Source organism: Cucurbita moschata, unplaced genomic scaffold (assembly GCF_002738365.1).
Source record: "Cucurbita moschata cultivar Rifu unplaced genomic scaffold, Cmos_1.0 Cmo_Scf00038, whole genome shotgun sequence".
In the NCBI taxonomy this organism is placed as follows: domain Eukaryota; kingdom Viridiplantae; phylum Streptophyta; class Magnoliopsida; order Cucurbitales; family Cucurbitaceae; genus Cucurbita; species Cucurbita moschata.
Window position 1 is genome coordinate 10,039 of NW_019268554.1, and position 20,350 is coordinate 30,388.

At 38.4% G+C, this 20,350-nt stretch overlaps 2 protein-coding genes across 3 annotated transcripts; both read right to left on the reverse strand.

Annotated features, from left to right (window-relative positions):
- Positions 1-3,659: 3,659 nt before the first annotated feature.
- On the reverse strand, positions 3,660-6,055 carry LOC111432355 (G2/mitotic-specific cyclin S13-7-like). Its single transcript, XM_023069202.1, has 8 exons — positions 5,947-6,055; positions 5,456-5,655; positions 5,112-5,369; positions 4,914-5,039; positions 4,575-4,823; positions 4,325-4,486; positions 4,058-4,239; positions 3,660-3,966 (listed from the first exon to the last, which is right to left on the reverse strand). The coding sequence occupies exons 1-8, from the start codon at positions 5,981-5,983 to the stop codon at positions 3,816-3,818; spliced, it is 1,365 nt and encodes a 454-aa protein (XP_022924970.1). The 5' UTR covers positions 5,984-6,055; the 3' UTR covers positions 3,660-3,815.
- Positions 6,056-17,043: 10,988 nt separating this feature from the next.
- LOC111432356 (G2/mitotic-specific cyclin S13-7-like) lies at positions 17,044-19,392 on the reverse strand. Of its 2 annotated transcripts, XR_002708628.1 has the most exons (9): positions 19,273-19,392; positions 18,847-19,046; positions 18,492-18,752; positions 18,294-18,419; positions 17,955-18,203; positions 17,710-17,871; positions 17,444-17,625; positions 17,107-17,363; positions 17,044-17,076 (listed from the first exon to the last, which is right to left on the reverse strand). XR_002708628.1 is itself a non-coding variant. In XM_023069203.1 (8 exons), the coding sequence occupies exons 1-8, from the start codon at positions 19,307-19,309 to the stop codon at positions 17,210-17,212; spliced, it is 1,371 nt and encodes a 456-aa protein (XP_022924971.1). In that variant the 5' UTR covers positions 19,310-19,392; the 3' UTR covers positions 17,057-17,209. The 2 variants fall into 2 exon arrangements, 1 of the variants encoding a protein (XP_022924971.1); XM_023069203.1 differs by having other exon boundaries at positions 17,057-17,363.
- Between the last annotated feature and the right edge of the window lie 958 nt (positions 19,393-20,350).

Here is a 20,350-nt window from a genome sequence, read left to right on the forward strand (position 1 = left end):
CATTAAAAAAAAAAAAAAAAAACTAAATATCAATTTAATCTCTTAATAATTATATATAATTTAAGAATCTAAACATCCATGGCTAAATAAATTTAATAGAGAATGAAAAAAAAAAAAAATTGCAAACAAACATCGACTCAAAAAATTTAAGGACTTTGCCTTAGGCTAATTGGACTATCAATTGGAGCGCATTTTGGCTAGGTTAGAGAAATTGCGTGTTGTATGAAGGACATGTACCTTATGACCTATGTACATGTTATTTTTCTGATGTTATGTTGATGGATGTTATGTGATGCATCTACTTTTAATATGTTAGCCCATGTATGTTATGATACATGTTCACGATGGTGCCTCTAAGACATTGGTAATGAAAGATATGTCATGTACACATATGCATGTCTTATAGGGAAGTTATGTCATGAAAAAAATAGAAGTATGATGTGCATCATAATCATGTACTATGATTTAAAATTATGGGACCTCATGTATGTTGTATGTCACGAGGATAGGATATTTCTCTAGTATGGTTTGTATGTGTTGTGCGCCGAAAGCGGAACAAATGTACTCACAACACCAATGAACGGAATTACACAAAGAGATACCAAGATATTTACGTGGTTCGAAGAGAAGAAGTTCCCCTGCATCCACGAGTAGCAACCCATCACTAATAAACAAAGTGTTACAAGTGAGTACCTCACTATCACACTACACATACTCTCATTAATATGTCACTTAAGAAAAACAATGTGACCCTCAAAACTCTCCCAAATCCCGATATCAAATCTCGATATATAACTAAACCCTGGTATGACTAAATCTAATTCAAATAAGCAAATCAAATCTAATCCAAATAACCAAATCAAATCTAATCAAAATAACCCGATCAAATCAAAACTTATGATAATTTACAACAGTATGGATGTGTACATCATGATATGATATGTATTCCTTTCTTTCTATTGATTTTTTATAACATGAGTCTTTCTATTGATTTTTTGTAACATGAGTGTGCGCTAACTTGTAGTCAGGCTTACGGGTAGGTATACAAGCTCGTCTAGTGGGTTCATGCCTGAACTGTGCATGCAGAAGTATTATGCATCTAACCCTACCAAGAAAAGAAAGTAGAACACAGTGAATAGTCATGTGATTTCATTTTCCAACCTCAACCATGAGGTCACTTAGTATTTTTTAAAACTCAAACCATGAACTAAAATGAATTTTGAATGGTCCAAATCCGCGAAGAAATGATAAAGCTTGAGAGATAAGAGTTCTGAGTTCATATTCTAGGTTTTTCCTCATATCCGCGTGTTTTACTTGGATGACATTGGTTCTGAATTTTTAGTAGGTTAGATATATAATCACATGCAAAACAGTTTATAAACATTACATAACTTTAGGTTCTTTTCCGTTTCGGGTAAGGTTGGATGTATGATATAATTACATGCAATATGATCTTATCCTTACATAAAAACATCATGACATGACCTTAGGTTTCGCTTTTCAGTTCAAGTAGGGTTGTATGTGTAGTACATCCCTACACACAACCCATACATGCACACATGAACCTACCAAACAGGCTTGTATATGTATTTCTGGGCCTAGCACATCAGGCTAGCAGACACCCATGCTATCCGACACCATGGAGCGAAAAGTCCCACATACATATCGCTACGTATAAAATGTTAGGTTAAATATGAATTTTATGCTTCTTGATACTTTAACAAACCTAAAATTTTAAATATAAAGTTACTTTGAATAGGTTATTGAATTTTTATGTTTTCGCTCGTTCTAAAAGTTTACGTCACTTTTATTGAGTTCTTTATCTCGAGAAGCTCATACATCTACTTCTTATTAATATTCATAGAAATTAAGAAAAGTTTTAAAAATGAAAAATAATATTTTTTATAAAAAATATTGATTAAGAACAAAATGTAAGACTACAACCTGTACGATAATGATCTTCATCATAAGTGCGTTCTTCTTGAAATTGGAGGAACCTGTACGATAATGATCTTCGCCTCTGGACTAAGCGTTTCATCATAATCTGAATCCGAGATAGTTTGTATGATGATGCCATAATTATGTATAATGAAGCTATTTTGAATTTGAGACATATTGTTGAGAGAAACATGGAGCTACCGTCCAAGCCTTATATCTCTAGATTGATTCATACGGGTACACTTTATTTTATCAATCCACTTTGCAAAAGATGGATTTGACATCTTATGGTATTGACATTATTTTCCAAGTTTGATTTTGGTCCAAGGCTATAATTTCTTCCTTCATATGTCTTTGGCTCTTTAACTTCGTCTTCTATAATAGTTGTATTGGTATACTTTGGATTTGACTTTAGGATTCTTTTTGTACGGTCTAAGTTGTTAGATACCATTTTCTGTTCACCGAGTTTACTTGATTGAGTCACTTCTTGCTCACTCTAGCATGAAATTAAAGAATTTAAAAAAAAAAATCGTCAAAAGTCGATAGAGGAGAAAATAGGTCATTTTGCCCCCTCGGCCCATTATTAGGGTTTGAGTACCATGACAAATTATTGCAAAAGGGAAAAACAAAGAGAGAGAGGGTTGAGAGAACCTAAAGAGAGGAGGAAGAAAGAACGGCTGAAAATTCACTGGACCACAGCCGGAAGTCGTCTCCAGCCACGATATTGAGGCAAGAACTCCTCCTAAGAAGGAAGAAGGAGATTTGAGTGACCGAAACTTCCTTTTCCGTCAAGAACCGAGAAGATCCACAAGGTACAATCTTTAATGATTTTACCTTAGATCCGAGCCATTTCTTACGAGTTAAGGTCTAAGATTTTGATATGTTCTTCTAGGAAGTATTCTCCATAGATTTCATGAAGGAACTTATCGTTCTTCTGAGCTCTCCCTAGTTGTGGCAGTTCTTCACTTCTTACTTTGTCACCACTTTTGTATCCACATTTGGTATACGAGACTTGTTGTTTGCTCGGACTTTCACTTGTGTAGAGTGCGCTTATTCTTCAAACTCTAAAGTGTCTTGAGCGACCCATCCTTGTACAATAACAAAACTTCTATATTCTGGTCACAATCTGTGGATAATGATTCTAATAATGACGGACTTCGAATCTAGTTCAATAATCTCTCGGCAGATCAATTTGACCTTATGGAAGTACTGAGTATTTGTCATGTCACGTTATGATAACAGTTTTTTCTCCAGAAAGTTGTAGCCTCGTATCATTCTTCCTTGAGAACAATATCATGAACGTGTCGTCCTATGCTTCTTTTGGTGTCTTTGTCATCCCAAATGTGCTTTATCTTTTTTTTGATTGACGTCTTCAAGGGAAATATTACTTGGCATGCTTTGATTCCCTCCATTTGCGCAAGATGTATTTGAATCCTTCTTTGGTGTTTGAATCATGCCAACCACCTCCCCCAAAAGTCATGTCCTTGTAAATAAAAACATCATGCATGTTATCCACGTTTTGTTTGTTGTTATTGAGTTTCTTGATTCCTCCCAACTTAGAAATCGGGTTCGGTCGGCTATAATCTCATAATATCAGATAAGCCTTTTCAACACAGAACTATAGAACTGGAGTCACAGATTACACAAATTTTGAACTACAAACTTGAACACATAAGACAAAACTCATAGGGTTAACTGAGAATGATATTGATATTATATTATGTTAGCAATTTTCTAACACATAATCTTGGTGACATAAGATTGTTGATTACACACAACTAAAAAAAATTCATATTCAACTGCTTTTCAGGGAACAAAAAGCCAGCCCCAACACCAAAAAATCAACACAAATTCAATTATTTTCAACCAAATGTTCATCAATGACCATTAGGAGTCAACAAGAGAGCTTTGGGTGGCTGAAGTAATGCTACCGCTCCCCTTTCGGAGCTGGAGTACTTTCTGTATATTACTTGAAGCTTGTTCTTGCTTGCTGCTCCATGGAATCCCACCAAATGCTTGGCACAATCACTGTGGTTCACATATAACAACAACCTAATTAGTTGACGCCTTATAATCAATCACACAACAAACACACACACAATCTTTTGAATTCACGTACATTAGTTGAGGCTCTGTGAAGCCAGTGTGCAGTTTGAGGGTCTCATCCCAACCAGGGCTTTTCTTCAGCGTGCATCGAGCGGCATAGACTGCCGAGGCGGCAATCATTGATGGGCTGTACATTATTGAGGTGTTGTAATGCATTATACCAAGTTCTGCCAGAAAATATACCAGATTTTCCATCTGCACCAAGTTTCATGTTCATATATGCTCAGTTTTCTATTTGTAAACCAAGGAAGGGATCAAGCATTCATTCATTGTTACGCACCTCATGATCGGAGTCCTTCGATGCCTTGATGAACCGAGCGAGGAAAACATATGGAGTTGGCACGGTCATGGTCCATTCCAGCTTCCCAAGTATCCTTTTCTCCATCGTTAGTATCTGTTCATTCGTGTATGCTCTATCTGAAAGGCACACAAAGTCATTTACCTGCAAAAACGATGCCATGTTATGTTATGTTAGCACAACCCACCTCTAGTAGTTATTGTTCTTAACAAATGTTGAATTTTACACATACCTCTGGCGCCCAGATCTCCTCGTATTTGGAGGCTATGAGCATTGCCCCAATACCCAACAACTGCAATTCCCTTCTTGGAACTGCCTTCCTCGCAAGGAAGCGATCAATTATGTTGATGGTGAGGTAGAATGTTTCGGGGGAAAGCTCGAACTTGTTGTGGACATCAACTAACCAATCCACCAATATTGCTCTCATTGAAGTGTTTATCTCCGGTTGTGAATCCATATAGTCATGAGGCCTACTCTCATTCTTTACAAATACAACACAGACTCATCAGTGAATTGATTCGAGGGGCCCCGACTCGTATGAACCAAAAATGAATACAATAACAAAACATACCTCAACTTCCTTATAGAACTTATAAATGTCCTCAACATATTCCACTTCTGCCAACTCATTTCCAACATCTGCTGCGTCAATGTCAATTATCTGTTCCTTTGGTTTCTTGGTTACACCACAAGCAGCCTAAATGAAACAAGTGATCCAATTATTAAGAGAACCACAACCAACTACGACTTTCAATGTCAAAAATTGTACCTTGCTTCTAGCCGTCATGACTGCGGTGAGAGTCTGCGCCTTCTTCTTTGAGACCCCTTCTTCCTTTTTCTTGTTAGCACATTTCACTTCCTTGCCCCGATCTTGTTCGACCTTATCCGGGCTTATCTCGATCACCTCCGCTTTCGGTTTGGAAACAACTTTCTTCGTTGCAGCCTTGGGAGCTCCTGGTTTCTTAACGGCCACAACACCACCATCAAGAATGGGAGCAGCCCCATCTACTTTAACAGGCACTTGTTTCTGCATTACCAAAGAAAACCAAAGATTAGCCTTTGCGGAGACCATATTATTACAAAATCGGATGCATTATATATATCTGAGGAGACCATATTATTTTCAGCTTTTGCAGCCGCTTGAGCATTGGCAAGCAACTGAGCACAGAAACTCCTTGTAATAGGGCGATTAGCCTTTGCGTCAATTCCTCGAACAGTTACCAGATTCCCAATATCACCCAATGCTCTGCGGTTCCTTGCATCCACCGCCGCCCCGCCCTTCCCCTGCTTTCCTCCTCCAATCGCCGCTTCACCTTCCCCAACAAAAAAACCCCATTCAACATAAAAGGGACCGAAAGAAAACGAATAAACACAAGACCCCATGAGAATTTCATAGAAAACCCAACCCAGAAACAGTGAATACAGATCTTCAAACGCAAACACACGAACAAATCATCAAATACACGAAATAACAACATGGGAAGAACAAGAAAAGGACAGAATTCTTAGTATTAGAAGCAATTTGGACCTCGAATCATCATAAATGAAATTTCAGAAGAAACCCAGAAAAAAGAATTAAATTCTAGATGGGAAATTTCTTGTACCTCTGATTTGTTGAGGAACTACTGGTCTTGTAGCCATTTTTTGTTCTTCTTCTGAAAGTATTCTTGAAGACGACGACGCTTTCAATCACTCTCCTTCTCTCTCACGAATGAAGATGAATTCATTTGGAGACTTGTGAGACGCAATGAGAAGCATTTTGAAGCTACAGACAACGTTCTAACGGTCAGATGACTTTGAAATCTTGACCGTTGGATCTTTCTATGATCTGACGGCGTTGGTTTGTCGGGAAAGATAGCCGTTGAAGCTTTAAAAACTATTCTATAGTGGAAAATAAAGCTGAATTATATATAAAAGTATTTTTTTTTTTGTCTTTAATTTAATCTTCCTCTTCACGTTTATAAATTCATGTATCCTTTAAATAAATGTGCAAATTCTAATAAATATTAATTAATTATATCTATACAATTAAAAAATTATTAAACTTGTTTGTTAGATTTAAATTAGTTTTTGGGGTTTGAATTTATTTTAAATTTAGGCATTTTGTATCTTTAATAGTTTATATTTACCAATTTACAAAGTATGTCCTAAATAATTTATTGTAAATATTAAATAAGTTAATTAATTAAATATCAATAACAAACTTTTTGAATTCTTAAAGGTTTCAAATGCAAAGGGTTTTTCCTACCATTTAAAAGATTATTTATTTTGATTTGTAAATCATAATTGAATTTTGAAAGTTTGATTTAAAAGTTAGTAATATCTCCTTCAACCGCCACGAAAATGATAAAAATTATATGGTCGGGTGTCTAGCTGTGTGAATTTTGATGACTCACTAGAATTCATGTAACCAACCAACCTATAAGTGCCCAAGGAACCACCCCAACCGATAAGTGCTTCATTATTATCTTTTCAATCACTTTGATTTTGGTTTTGGTTTTGTTTTTTTGTTCGAATTGCCCGTCTATTTCTCTAAAAGTACAACTTGTCCACGAATCCAAGTTGCTTGGCTAATGTTACAACCATACTATAAAGAGGGAGGGTAGGTTGTGACTCTCACGTTACGACAAGTAAAGTGACAACCCTCAAGTGGCGCTCATCCAACCATGTGAGGGCCAACATAGTCAAGTACATGATGCGATCGAGGAGGACAGTGCATCATCTAACACACTATAGAAAGTGGGCATCGAAGCTAGAATGAGGCATAAGCAAGATAAGGGCAGCGAGTAGACAAGAAATTCGGGGTTTCAAAGGGAATTTAGGCATGCAGTCTAGATTCAAATCCGTTCATATGAAATATGAATGGTCAGTAAGTTTGGTGTCAATCGATATTTGGACGAACGTTCCACGACAGTGTGTGACCGTTCGCTAAAATGACGTCTATCCGTGAAAAATTGAATGAATAACCGGAGGTGACTCGATTACTCCAAAAACACAGGTAGATTTTTCGCGAAGTAAAACAAATAAAATTTAAAACATCATATACATTATATTTGTATTATTACAAAATAGTATTCATACATAAGTCATTAAAACACAACACGACAGTTAAAATACAAAATAAGGAACGAACACAAAATATTTGAAACAAAAGGATGTGGAGGACGATAGGTGAGGCTTGTCGATGGCACCTACTCCAGAGTCCGCTCCCGACCTCAACAAGCTTCTTGTTTACCTGAAAAACATGGAATGAGTACAAAACTGAGTAAATAGCCTACTTGTGGGCTCTTAATCATGTCCTTGATATGCTAGAGTACCACATTTCTTTCTTTTCTTATTCTTGTTCTAGGTACTTAGGCCCTTTAGTTCTATTCTTGACTTGTGGGTTCTTATCATGATCTATTTGGAGGACCTTGGTCCTTGGATTCTAAAACCTGGGTCTATTCTAAGGGCCTTAGTACTATGATTCTTGGTTCTTGGTTCTTGTCCTTAGAACTAAGATTCTGATCCATGTTCTATTCCTTGATCGTTGTCTTGTTCTTGGCTACTTTCTAGGTGCTTGTGTTGTTCTTAATTCGTTCTCCAAGACACTCTCCTTAGGATTTACGGTACTAGCCATGAACCTAACAACCTGTGTCCAAGGCTTCATGCGTTCCAAGCGGCATAGTCTGAACCTGCATTTTAGGGCTTGCCTTTCGATACAGTCTGAAAACCTACATCCAAGGCTTCTTACGTTCCAAGAGATGTAGTCTTATTCTATATCCAAGGCTTTCCCTATGGTATAGGTCTAAATACCTATGCCCAAGGCTTCATGTGTTCTAAGCGGCATACTCTGAATACCTACCCTCAAAGCTTTATACGTTCCAAGCAATGTAGTTTGAAATCTTGCACCTAAGGCTTGCCATGTGGTATAGCCTAAATACCTATGCCCAAAGCTTTATACGTTCCAAGCAGCATAATCTGAATACCTACGCTCAAGGCTTCATATGTTCCAAGTAGCGTAGTCTGAGTCCTAAATATGTTGTATCGTGGGAGGTCTTAGGAGGTTCTTGATTTGTGGCTAAGGTAATTTACTCTCTTCTTATTCTATCGTGACCTTAGATTACTCCCCATGAAAGACTATAATGGTCACGTGATCGGTGTATAACATGAACATGACATCCTGCAAATCGTGAATAGAGTACCTATAATATGGTGTAGAGAATCTCATCTAAGTGACGGAACATAAGATCAAACTTGACATCGAGAAAACATGGCGAAGGGCATCCCACCTAGAAGAGAAAAATATGGGCCTCTGAAAGCACTGCGTGATGGGAGGTCATGGGTCTCATTGGACATGATATGAGTATTACCTAGCTTCTTTAGTTTCTGTCTCTGATGACCTTGGTCCCTTGTCCTTTGAGTGGACCTAGCATTATTCTTATCTTGGTAGTCATAGAGCTTATGTGGTATTGATCTTGGTTCTCAATCTTGTAAGTTCCTAAGGTTCATAATTCCTTGAGGCATAAGTTGTAACATAAATTATAATGAATTCTTTAAAGAGTTTTGGGTATGGGTTACTTGAGGGGTTTCCTTATGCGTTTCTTAGGTCCTCACTACGCTTAGGTTTCAAACTTGTTCTAATCAACTTGAAATCTCAAACATATCTCAATGCGCTTAAGAATAGGCCTTATAATAAGTAGTAGGTGGTTTGGAGCATCTTTAGACCTTGGAATATCATAAGTAGTCCTAAGGGCATTTTGATCATTTTACTCCTAATTCTTGGTTTTGCTACTTAACGTATTCTATTGACTTTCAAATTTCACAACATCATCAAAAAATTATAAAATAAGATCTAGTATAGAGCTTTATAGTATTGGGAGGTCATCTAGATCATGAACTGAAGGTAGATTATCTTATGAGCATTATGGTCATTTTACACTGTTTCTTGGCATAAATACTTATCTAATGACCCCTAAATTTCATATATAATCTTAATATGTTTTGATGTGGTCTATATTAAAAATTCAAAGGCAATAGAGTTTATTAGTGAGTTATTTTAACGTTACTTAAATTTCGAGCAATTTGATCGATTCAAGACCTTAACTCTCGATTATTGGTGTTTTTCTTTCATGTTTTCTTAATTCATACTTATTCTGGGGTTCATACTGAAATTCAAGCGATTCTTACAAGTATTTCATAAGAAAAGTCCAAGGTGACTACTTACCTCGTCATCCACGTTCGGGAGCTCTGTTCTCAAGCTTCCAATATATGAATTACCTCAAATTTTCTTCAACAAATTTCTTATTGTGTCTAGTTTCTGGAACTATAAATATTTTTATGAGAACCGGTCTATAAGAGGGTTGAAATTAAGAAAAATTGAGAGGTTGGATTTTGGTTTGACATGAACCAGCCATGTCATTGTCTTCATCCTATGGACAATGAACAAAAAGAAGACTTGCACGTGTCCTTCGCACCACCATCTGAAACTCACCTTCCAAAACTCTATTTACAATGTTTCTTTCCTCAATTTCTTCATGAAACTTAATGATGGTGTTATAAGGAAGAGTTGGGAATTGATTTCATACCTTCTCGTGGATTGTAGCCTAAGATATTTGCCTCCAAAGTTGGTCGAAAATCAGGTTTTTCGTCGGAGTTCAAAATAGAGGATTATTATTGGGCAACCAATTCTAGGGATTTTCAAGGTCCGATTTCTTCATGGAACTTCTTCCTTATTCTTCCCTCAAGCTAAAGGAATTGATTTGGAGGAACGACTTTGAGCCTGGGACCTTAATTTCCAGAAATCGTTCTCGGTTTGCAACTCACCCGTAAACACCAATTTTTCATTTTATTGAGTAGCTCGTTCAACAAAGTTTCAGCTCTCGATTCCTTCATCAAAGTTACTCAACTTGATCCTCGTTAGCCAAAGGAATTTTCAATTTGAAGGAGAAGAGACTGTAGATACGAATTCAATACTTACCCCCAAAATCTACCCAAAACAGATTCTCTTTAATTGGGCATGTTCTTGAGGTTATTTCTCTTCGTGGTCTTCTATGAAAACACTCCTTGGAGGTGCAGAAACTGATTGAGATTGGCATTTCTTGACGAATTTATGTGTAGACTTGGATTGAATTTTTGAGTTTTCCTTGAAACTCTTCAATGACGAATTGTATTCAATAGTTTCTTGGTACTTTCAACGCTCGATTCCTTCATAGAAATTGTGGGTAATCTTGTTATGAAGCTGTACGAACAAGTTTGAAGGAAAATTACTCTTGAATTTGGAATAAATCTAAGAGTAGGAGACCCAACGCTTATTGCTTGTGATTGGGAGCTCAACCTTGCTTGATTCTTGTTCCATACTATTTCTCCAACTTCAAACTTTATAGGGGAAGCTTACACCGACGTTGAAACCTCCAGAATCGTTGAAATTTGAAGATTAATTTTTTTGGATAATTCGTCGAAAAAATCTTCTCCAATTAGCGAGCTGCTGACTTCCAATTTGAATTTTGACGGTTGGATGTGATGATTTGTGAACACTCTAAATTGTGTCTAATTTTGGAGGAGATCCAACAGCTGGGTTTTGAGATTGGATAAGTTTTGTGCAGAAGTTCAATGTGGAAGTTCTAATTCTAGGCCGAATGACATTTTCGTAATTATCTATATTTTCAAGGATATTTTGATAATTTGTCATTTTTCGAAATTTTATTATTATTTTTCTCCAAAGATCTAAAAGTTTTCTACCAATTCTTCATCCTTTGCTAGTCATTTTTTTCTTATGGAGCATCTTGAAATTCCTTCTAGATAATAAATTAAAAATTCGAAAAGTTCCTTACATTTTCTACGCAAATGTTTAATATTACTTCTTAGGGTATAGGAATGACTTGCTTAGGACCCTTTTCCTTGCTTAAATCCTTGAATTTCTTTCCTTGGATCATTTGGGTCTTACATGGGCGACCTAAAACCTATTAGAGTTAATTTACCTTCACTTTTGTTGTTACATTGAAAATAACTCAAAATGCGCTATAAGGGAGGCATGGTGTCAACTCTCCACCTCCCTTGGACCTTATGGCGCATACGTGCGTCACAGTGAGGGTAAACATTACGAAATGAGTGCCTCAAGCGACTTCCTTTGAAATGGATTTTTAAAGGATAGTGTCGGACAATATGAGCGTGCCAACATTGTGCCTCAGCCCCTGAGTCAGAGGTTGGACCATACACCCTCTAACTGGTACAAAATTCGTAAATGATATGGCATGGACAAGGGAGGATCCAATGCCTCGATAGAACTCGGATGGATGGATGTTTGAGATGTCTTGATTTATGAACAACACGTCTGTCCATTCTCGATGGCATGACCGAGTGAGTTGTGATAGACGACGGACCTATGTTATTTGCCTCCAAAGTTCGTTGGAAAATGTTTTCATCATTGGAGCTCAACCTAGAAAAAGCTTATTAAGCATCTGATACTAGAGGTTTTCACGACTCGATAACTTGGGTTGGTCAAAGAAGTAGCATATGTAACTGTTGTCTTTCTTGACTAACTTAGCTCTGAGGAGGTACTGTCTCCAAGCTCGTAAACAGTTGACTAGTGCCAGCATTTCTTTCTCTAAGCTGCATACCTTCTTTCTGCCTCATTCAGCTTCTAACTCTCGTATGCAATGGGGTGTCCATCTTGCAGTAGGACGCCCCCGATGAAAAATTCTTACGCATCTGTTCCGTCTTCGAAGGGCTTCGTGGCGTTCTTCAAGTTGTCCCATCCATCATGGTGTTCTTCAAGTTGTCGAAGGCTTCTTGACAACGTGGAGTCCAACTCCACTTGTTTTCCTTTTCTAGTAGTTCAGTCAGGGGACATGCACGCTTCGAGAATCCTTCAACGGATCGCTAGTAGTAGTGGCTAATCCAAGGAAGAAGCGTGCTTCCGTCACTGAAGAGAGGATTTTCCAGTCCTTGATGACCTTGACTTTCTCTTCCTTCTTGCCCACATTGCTTGTTTTGATTACGTTTTCGAGAAAGTTGATTCATTATTGCGTGAATGCACATTTTTTCCTCTTCACATATAGTTCGTGACTCAACTTCTCGAAGACTAACCGCAAGTGATGTTGATGATCCTCCACAATGGAAATGTAAACCACTATGTCATCTAAGTAGACTACCACGAGTTTATGGAGGTACTCATGAAAAACTTGGTTCATCAATGTACAGAATGTGGCAGGAGCATTAGTCAAACCAAAGGGCATGACTAGGAATTCGAAGGCCCGATATCTAGTGACCAAGTCGTTTTAGGCTCATCTCCTTTAACAATCCGAACTTTTAGTGTTGTTTTTCAATAATCGCCAGGGAAATCCTTTTCTTTTCGGTGAGAGGAAATCGTTGACGGGAAGTTGGAAGAAAATAAAATAACAGAGAGAATTGCTGAAATTTTGACTGTGCTTAAAATGAGGTGATATTTTTCTGTCAACAGATTCACCTATTTAAACAATTAACTAGCCTAGGAGAGTGGCCAAATAAATCTATGTCATTTCTTTTGAAATGGTAGCCTACAAAATTGGTAATACACGTGTTTGTCAAATGGTCCAAGAAAATATTTAATAAACTAAATAAGGAAACCAACTGGCTTTTATCTAACATTCTCCTCCTAAAACGGTGGAAAATATTTAATAAATTAATTAAAACGTGTAAACCTAAATAAGGAAACCAACCGGCTTTTATCTAACATTCTCCTCCTAAAACTTGTGGTAAAAAACGTCTAAACCTAAATAAGGAAACCAATAGGCTTTTATCTAACATTCTCGTCTTAAAACATGTGGTCAAACTAATTAAAACATGTAAACCTAAATAACCCGAGCTCTTGTTTGAGCTCCACCTCCGGTACCTCTTGATCGAGCTAGCGCGCCTACCGATTTAATAAACTAATTAAAATGTGTAAACCTAAATAAGGAAACCAACCGGCTTTTATCTAACATTCTCCTCCTAAAACCTGTGGTCAAACTAATTAAAACGTGTAAACCTAAATAACCCGAGCTCTTGTTCGAGCTCGACCTCCGGTACCTCTTGTTCGAGCTGGCACGCCTACCGGTTCACCTCTTCCCAGTAGGTTTTCCATCTTCCGGTACCTGGCCAAGAGGCTGACTTGTGGCTCTATCTCCAACTCTAGGATGTAAAGGCGCCCAAAAATGACTTCTTTGGTCGGAGAACGCATTAGATATTTACATAAACCAGTAGGTCCTTGAGCGGATCAAACGTTAGCTCCAAGACATTGGTCTCTAACTAGAAACGTAAATGCTTGAGCTTGAGAAGCTTCGAGTCCAGTCGGCTCGTAAAACTCACTCGGATAAGCAGTATTATTGAACCAGACAAAACAACAAGCAATAAAACCAAAAACGGATAAAGCACCTAAACTATAAGACAAGTAAGCTTCTCTAGACCATACAAGTGCGCGGCAAACACGCCCCCAAAATAAAGAGCTTTGAACACTAGAAGAAAAGCACCTATACTTAACAAAATTAAGTCTCTTCCCAAGTAGTTCTTCCATCTTCCGGTACTCGCTCAACAACAACTTGACGCCCGTCATCGTGGTGGTGATGGAGATGCCGGCACTTGGCGGCGGCGTGGAGGAGTGAGCGAGCCTTCTTGGGATAGACTCCACGATGTGTTTATTTTCGCACTTTGCATTTTCTTCTACTGAACCTGAGACCTATGCGTTGTTAGGTCGACGCTCTAACCACTTGAGCTATTCAACTTGACTGTTGATAAGGTTGGCTCCTCCGCAATGATATACCACCGATGGCTTCAACCGGGCTCTGATACCGCTTGTTGTTTTTCGATAATCGCCAGTGAAATCCTTTTCTTTTCGGTGAGAGAAAATCGTTGACAGGAAGTTGGAAGAAAATAAAAATGCGAAAATTAGAGAGAGAGAGAGAGAATTGCTGAAATTTTGACTGTGCTTAAAATGAGGTGATCTTTTGTTGTCAACAGATTCACCTATTTAAACAATTAACTATCCTAAAAATGCTGTAGAGTGGTCAGCTAAATATGTGCCATTTCTTTTGAAATGACCGCCTACAAAGTTGGTAATTCCATTCGACCTGTTTGTCAAATGGTCAAAGAAAAATATTTAAGAAACTAATTAAAACGTGTAAACCTAAATAAGGAAACCAACAGTCTTTTATCTAACATATAGTGCCCTGACCTTAAATCGAGTTTCGAGAAGTACTTTGTGTTATGAAGTCGATCAAACAAGTCGGTAATGATGGCAGAGGGTACTTGTTTCTAACGGTAATTTTGTTCAGGGCGCGGTAGTCTATGCACAGGCGGAGACTCCCATATTTCTTCTTTTTGAAACAACTCCAAGGATCCCTAGGAAGCTTTTCTAGGTCTGATAAACCCGGCGATAAGTAGTTCGTCCAGTTTTTTTTGCAGCTCCGTTAACTCTGGTGGAGTCATTCTATAAGCATTCTTTGTCGGGGGTTTTGACTCAGGCATCGATTCAATCTCGTGGTCTATGCCCCGACGAGGGTGTAAAGTCTTTGGTAGACTCTCTAGCATTACCTCACGGTACTCTTCTAGTACTTGTTGTATTTCAATGGGAACAAATCTAACTGTCATTTCAGTTTCAACCATAGGGATGCCCATGAACGTGGGTTCGTTGTGCATAAGACCTCGTTTCAATTTGGGTGCAAATATCATCTTGATTCTGTCGAGATGATTGATGTTTGTTTGGATAATGGTAGGGGTGGATCTTGTTATGACCAAACATTTGGCTAAAGACATGGAGATCACTTTGTGTTCTAGTAAGAATTCCATCCGAGTACCACATTGAAGTCGTCCATTTTGACAATTACAAGGTCCGCTTGACTGCTCCATGTTCCCAACTTGAGTGCAGTCTTCTTCAAAATTCCAAGGATCGGTAAGGTCGTAGAGTTGACGACCTTCATCCTCCCTAAGTTTTGATGCCTCTTGATATTTAACCAATTCGCTTCAGTCTCGGTCATGAAGTTATGAGTGGCTCCCTACTATTGGCCAATTTGTGGTTCACCCATGCTTCCACATACATGAGACCTTTTTCGATCGGTTCTTTTGAGTCCCCTTCGGCTTCTTCACCCTTTGACTTCTCCACATACTTGGAACGCTTGTAGTGATGCCTTCTTTGGACACTCATATCCCATGTGATTCCCTCTGCATAGGAAGCAAGAAGGAGGTGGTCGATTGGAGTGGTTCTGATTGTAGGGCACTCTGCCTAAGACTCTAGTCCCTTATTGAGGTTGTCTTTGTTCTCCCCCTCCCTCTCTAGGCGGATTGGATATGCAGTTGTGTTTGTCTCCGCTCGAGAAGGTTTGGCTTCGCCTTGTGTCTTGGGACTGTTTGTTGCTCAGATCAAACAGTCATTCGCCCATAGCGTAGGTCGTGGAGAGGTCTTCTATGTTTTGTTCATATAGTTTGGACGTTGCCCATAGCTTCAGTCCTTATGTGAACTAGAAATAGAAAATCTTATCTAGCTAAGACATCTGTCAAATGTCTCAGATGTCTAACATGAGTAGGAGAACTGTTTGACATATTCTCGAATGCTTACTGTGTGTTTAAGATCCTGCAACTTCCTTCTAACCAAAATCATGATATTCTCTGAAAAATTTGAGATCAAAATTCCTATTTTAGTCTTTCCCAAGTGTCTATTATGCATTGGCCTTCTTGGATGTCCAAGTACTTCAACTGCCACCACAATTTACATCTTCAACTAGATGCATAGTAGCCAAGGTGACCTTTCCTTCTTCCGTCTCAGTGCTTGTCTTTTTAAGTAATGCTCAGGGTCGAAGATGTAATTCTCTAGGGTCTTTGCGTCTCGAGCCCCAGAGAAGGGCTTGGCTCAGAACCTTGACCTTGTTGGGTCGCATTGTTCTCTATGTAGGGGGTTAACCATGTCTACCGAAACACTTTTGGAACCAATTAGGCTATGATACGAAAGTGTCACAATTGTCATTTTCTTGGCAGCGGATTTGGCAATTGTGCAACACTCACTCTTAGAACTGAGTAAGTCAAGCCAACTTAGAATCACATTGCCTACAGTCGGGGAGGAGTTGACAACTAGTCCCCCTCCCCCTATAGTACATTTTTGGGCATTTCATGCTTACCAAGTATAGACATGATTCTGTCTAAACGTCATACACTTGGAAAAAACAAGAAGGAAATTATACCATGAAAGCAGTAAAGGTAAGCGGATAAAGTGATAAAAGGCAAGGGTTTTTGGCATGTAACAACATGCGGCCATGGACACACGCCTTAGACAAGAATAAACGTGACACGATGCATGATATACTTGTATGATCATGGATTACTTCTCAAGTTATGTATTATGGTATGAAATAGTTGAACATTTACATTATTATCCATGTTCCTTTCTTTTTGGGTTAGTTTTTTATATTGTGATAGAGGGGAGTATGCTCACGTGGCGACTCCACAATCAGGCCTACGAATTATTAACGAGCCATCTTAGTGTACTCACACATGTGTGTGGACTATGTACAGAGAAATACCACTCTAAAAAAATGAAAGTAGAACCCAAGAAAGATTAGGTCTCAACAATCGTATTTGTATACAAATACATTTCGCGACCCCAATATACTCATTAATAGTAGTTTGAAAACTTATTTTTTATGTTAGTTTGCTTTTTATTTGTTCATAATGTAAAAGTTTAGTGTATTTAAAAAAACTAAGACAAATATAGACAGAGACAAATCAAGGTAATTTGGAACTGTTTGTTATGCTTTGGAATGGGATGAGTTTGGTCAGTAATCTATTCCCCGCTTTCGACTGACTTTTGGATATTAGTAAAGAAAAAGCCAACTCCCCTGAAAAAAATATCAAAAAATGAACCTTTTTCAACCAAATGTTTCATCAATGACCATTAGGAGGCACCACCAAGAGAGCTTTGGGTGGCTGAAGTAACGCTACCGCTCCCCTCTCGGAGCTGGAGTACTTTCTGTATATTACTTGAAGCTTGTTCTTGCTTGCTGCTCCATGGAATCCCACCAAATGCTTTGCACAATCACTGTGGTTTACATATAACAACAACATAATTAGTTGAATCAATCACACAACAAACACACACAATCTATTCAATTCACGTACATTAGTTGAGGCTCTGTGAAACCAGTGTGCAGTTTGAGGGTCTCATCCCAACCAGGGCTTTTCTTCAGCGTGCATCGAGCGGCATAGACTGCCGAGGCGGCAATCATTGATGGGCTGTACATTATTGAGGTGTTGTAATGCATTATACCAAGTTCTGCCAGAAAATATACCAGATTTTCCATCTGCACCAAGTTTCATGTTCATATACACTCAGTTTTCTACTTGTAAACAAGGAAGGGATCAAGCATTCATTCATTGTTACGCACCTCGTGATCGGAGTCCTTCGATGCCTTGATGAACCGAGCGAGGAAAACATATGGAGTTGGCACGGTCATGGTCCATTCCAGCTTCCCAAGTATCCTTTTCTCCATCGTTAGTATCTGTTCATTCGTGTATGCTCTATCTGAAAGGCACACAAAGTCATTTACCTGCAAAAATGATGCCATGTTATGTTAGCACAACCCACCTCTAGTAGTTATTGTTCTTAACAAATGTCGAATTTTACACATACCTCTGGCGCCCAGATCTCCTCGTATTTGGAGGCTATGAGCATTGCCCCAATACCCAACAGCTGCAATTCCCTTCTTGGAACTGCCTTCCTCGCAAGGAAGCGATCAATTATGTTGATGGTGAGGTAGAATGTTTCGGGGGAGAGCTCGAACTTGTTGTGGACATCAACTAACCAATCCACCAATATTGCTCTCATTGAAGCGTTTATCTCCGGTTGCGAGTCCATATAGTCATGAGGCCTACTCTCATTCTTTACAAATACAACACAGACTCATCAGTGAATTGATTCGAGGGGCCCCGACTCGTATGAACCAAAAATGAATCCAATAATAAAACATACCTCAACTTCCTTATAGAACTTATAAATGTCCTCAACATATTCCACTTCTGCCAACTCATTTCCAACATCTGCTGCGTCAATGTCAATTATCTGTTCCTTTGGTTTCTTGGTTACTCCACAAGCAGCCTAAATGAAACAAGTGATCCAATTATTAAGAGAACCACAACCAACTACGACTTTCAATGTCAAAAGTTGTACCTTGCTTCTAGCAGACAGGACTGCGGTGAGAGTTTGACCCTTCTTCTTTGATACCCCTTCTCCTTCCTTTTTCTTGTTAGCACATTTCACTTCTTTTCCCTGATCTTGTTCGACCGAATCCGGGCTTATCTCGATCACTGCCGCTTTCGGTTTGGAAACAACTTTCTTCAGTGCTGCCTTGGGAGCTCCTGCTTTCCTAGCAGCCACAACCCCACCATCAAGAATGGGAGCAGCCCCATCTACACTAACAGGCACTTGTTTCTGCATTACCAAAGAAAACCAAAGATCTTCACAAACCTCAAAAACGATGAAGAAGAGTAGGACAATATATCCGATGAAGGGATTGTGAGGAGACCTTATTATTTTCAGCTTTTGCAGCCGCTTGGGCATTAGCAAGCATCTGAGCGCAGAAACTCCTTGTAATAGGGCGATTAACCTTTGCGTCAATTCCTCGAACAGTTACCAGATTCCCAATATCACCCAATGCTCGACGGCTCCTGGCATCCGCCGCTGCACCGCCCTTCCCCTGCTTCCCTCTGCCGATCTCCCCCTCGCCTTCCCCCATGAAAACAAATACCAATCAATACAAAAGAAACAGAAAGAAAACGAAAAAAAAAACAAGACCCCATGATCGCACAAACAAATCAGCACAATACAGGAAGTAACAACATGGGAAGTAACGAACAGGGCAGAATTGTTTGTATTTGAAGCAATTTGGGGTTCGAATCATCATAATACTAATCGAAATTTAAGTTCAGAAGAAACCCAGAAAAAAGTGTACCTCTGATTTGCTGGGGAACTACTGGTCTTGCAGCCATTGTTTGAAATCGAAACCCTTTTTTCTTCTTCTGGAAGTATTCTTGAGGTCTCCTCTCTCTCTCTCTCTCTCTCTCTCTCTCTCTCTCTCTCTCTCTCTCTCTCTCTCTCTCTCTCTCTCTGATATGAAAATCAATTCATTCGGAAGCAAAGCGTTGGAATGAGAAGCTTTTTGAAGCTACAGGCGGACGCTTCTAACGGTCGGATGAGTTTGAAATCCTGGCCGTTGGATCTTTCAATGATCCCACGGCTTTGGTTGTTGGGAAAGATAGCCGTTGGAGTTTTAAAAACTACCATTACAAGTTTATTCCCTGCCCTTTTTAAAGTTTTGTATTTATTTTCTCTTAATCTTAAAATGTATGATAATAGTGGAATGTTCATTTGGTCGTAATTTTTAAATTTTATAATAATTAATGTCTCGAGTTTTTTATTTTATATTTGATTAAAAAAATTCACTATTTCACGTCATCACAATTGAGACAACTTTTTCGAATCGAATATTGAACTTTGGTTGAAAAATTTTATGTTATCTTCTACCAATATTTTGTATATATATTATTGATTATTATTGAAGATAGATATAGTTAAAAAGCACGTGAACTTTTTAATAGGGTGACATAGACCTCATGGTATAACCACTAGTTGATCTCGTCACCTGTCCTATATGCCCTTGCGTTTACTTGTAATTTTCTTTTCTTTTCTTTGAAAATGTTATTAAAAATATCCAGTAACTCACCCATTTTCTATTCTTTTCTTTGAAAATGTTATTAAAAATATCCAGTAACTCACCCAAGATTGAGGTTGAGTCTCACGTAATCATCTGGTGAAATATTAATTTCTCAATTAATAAACTTATAAACAGTATTTAAATATTTCTTAGTCTAGTCTCATACAAACTTATTTATAGGATACCCCTACTCACATGTCGTTCACATGAATATTAGAATCAAATCATTTATAACAATTACAAAATGGGATATTAATAGTGTTACCGAGATGAGTACCAACCTTATCCTACTTGAACATGATCCTCCTCTATGTCA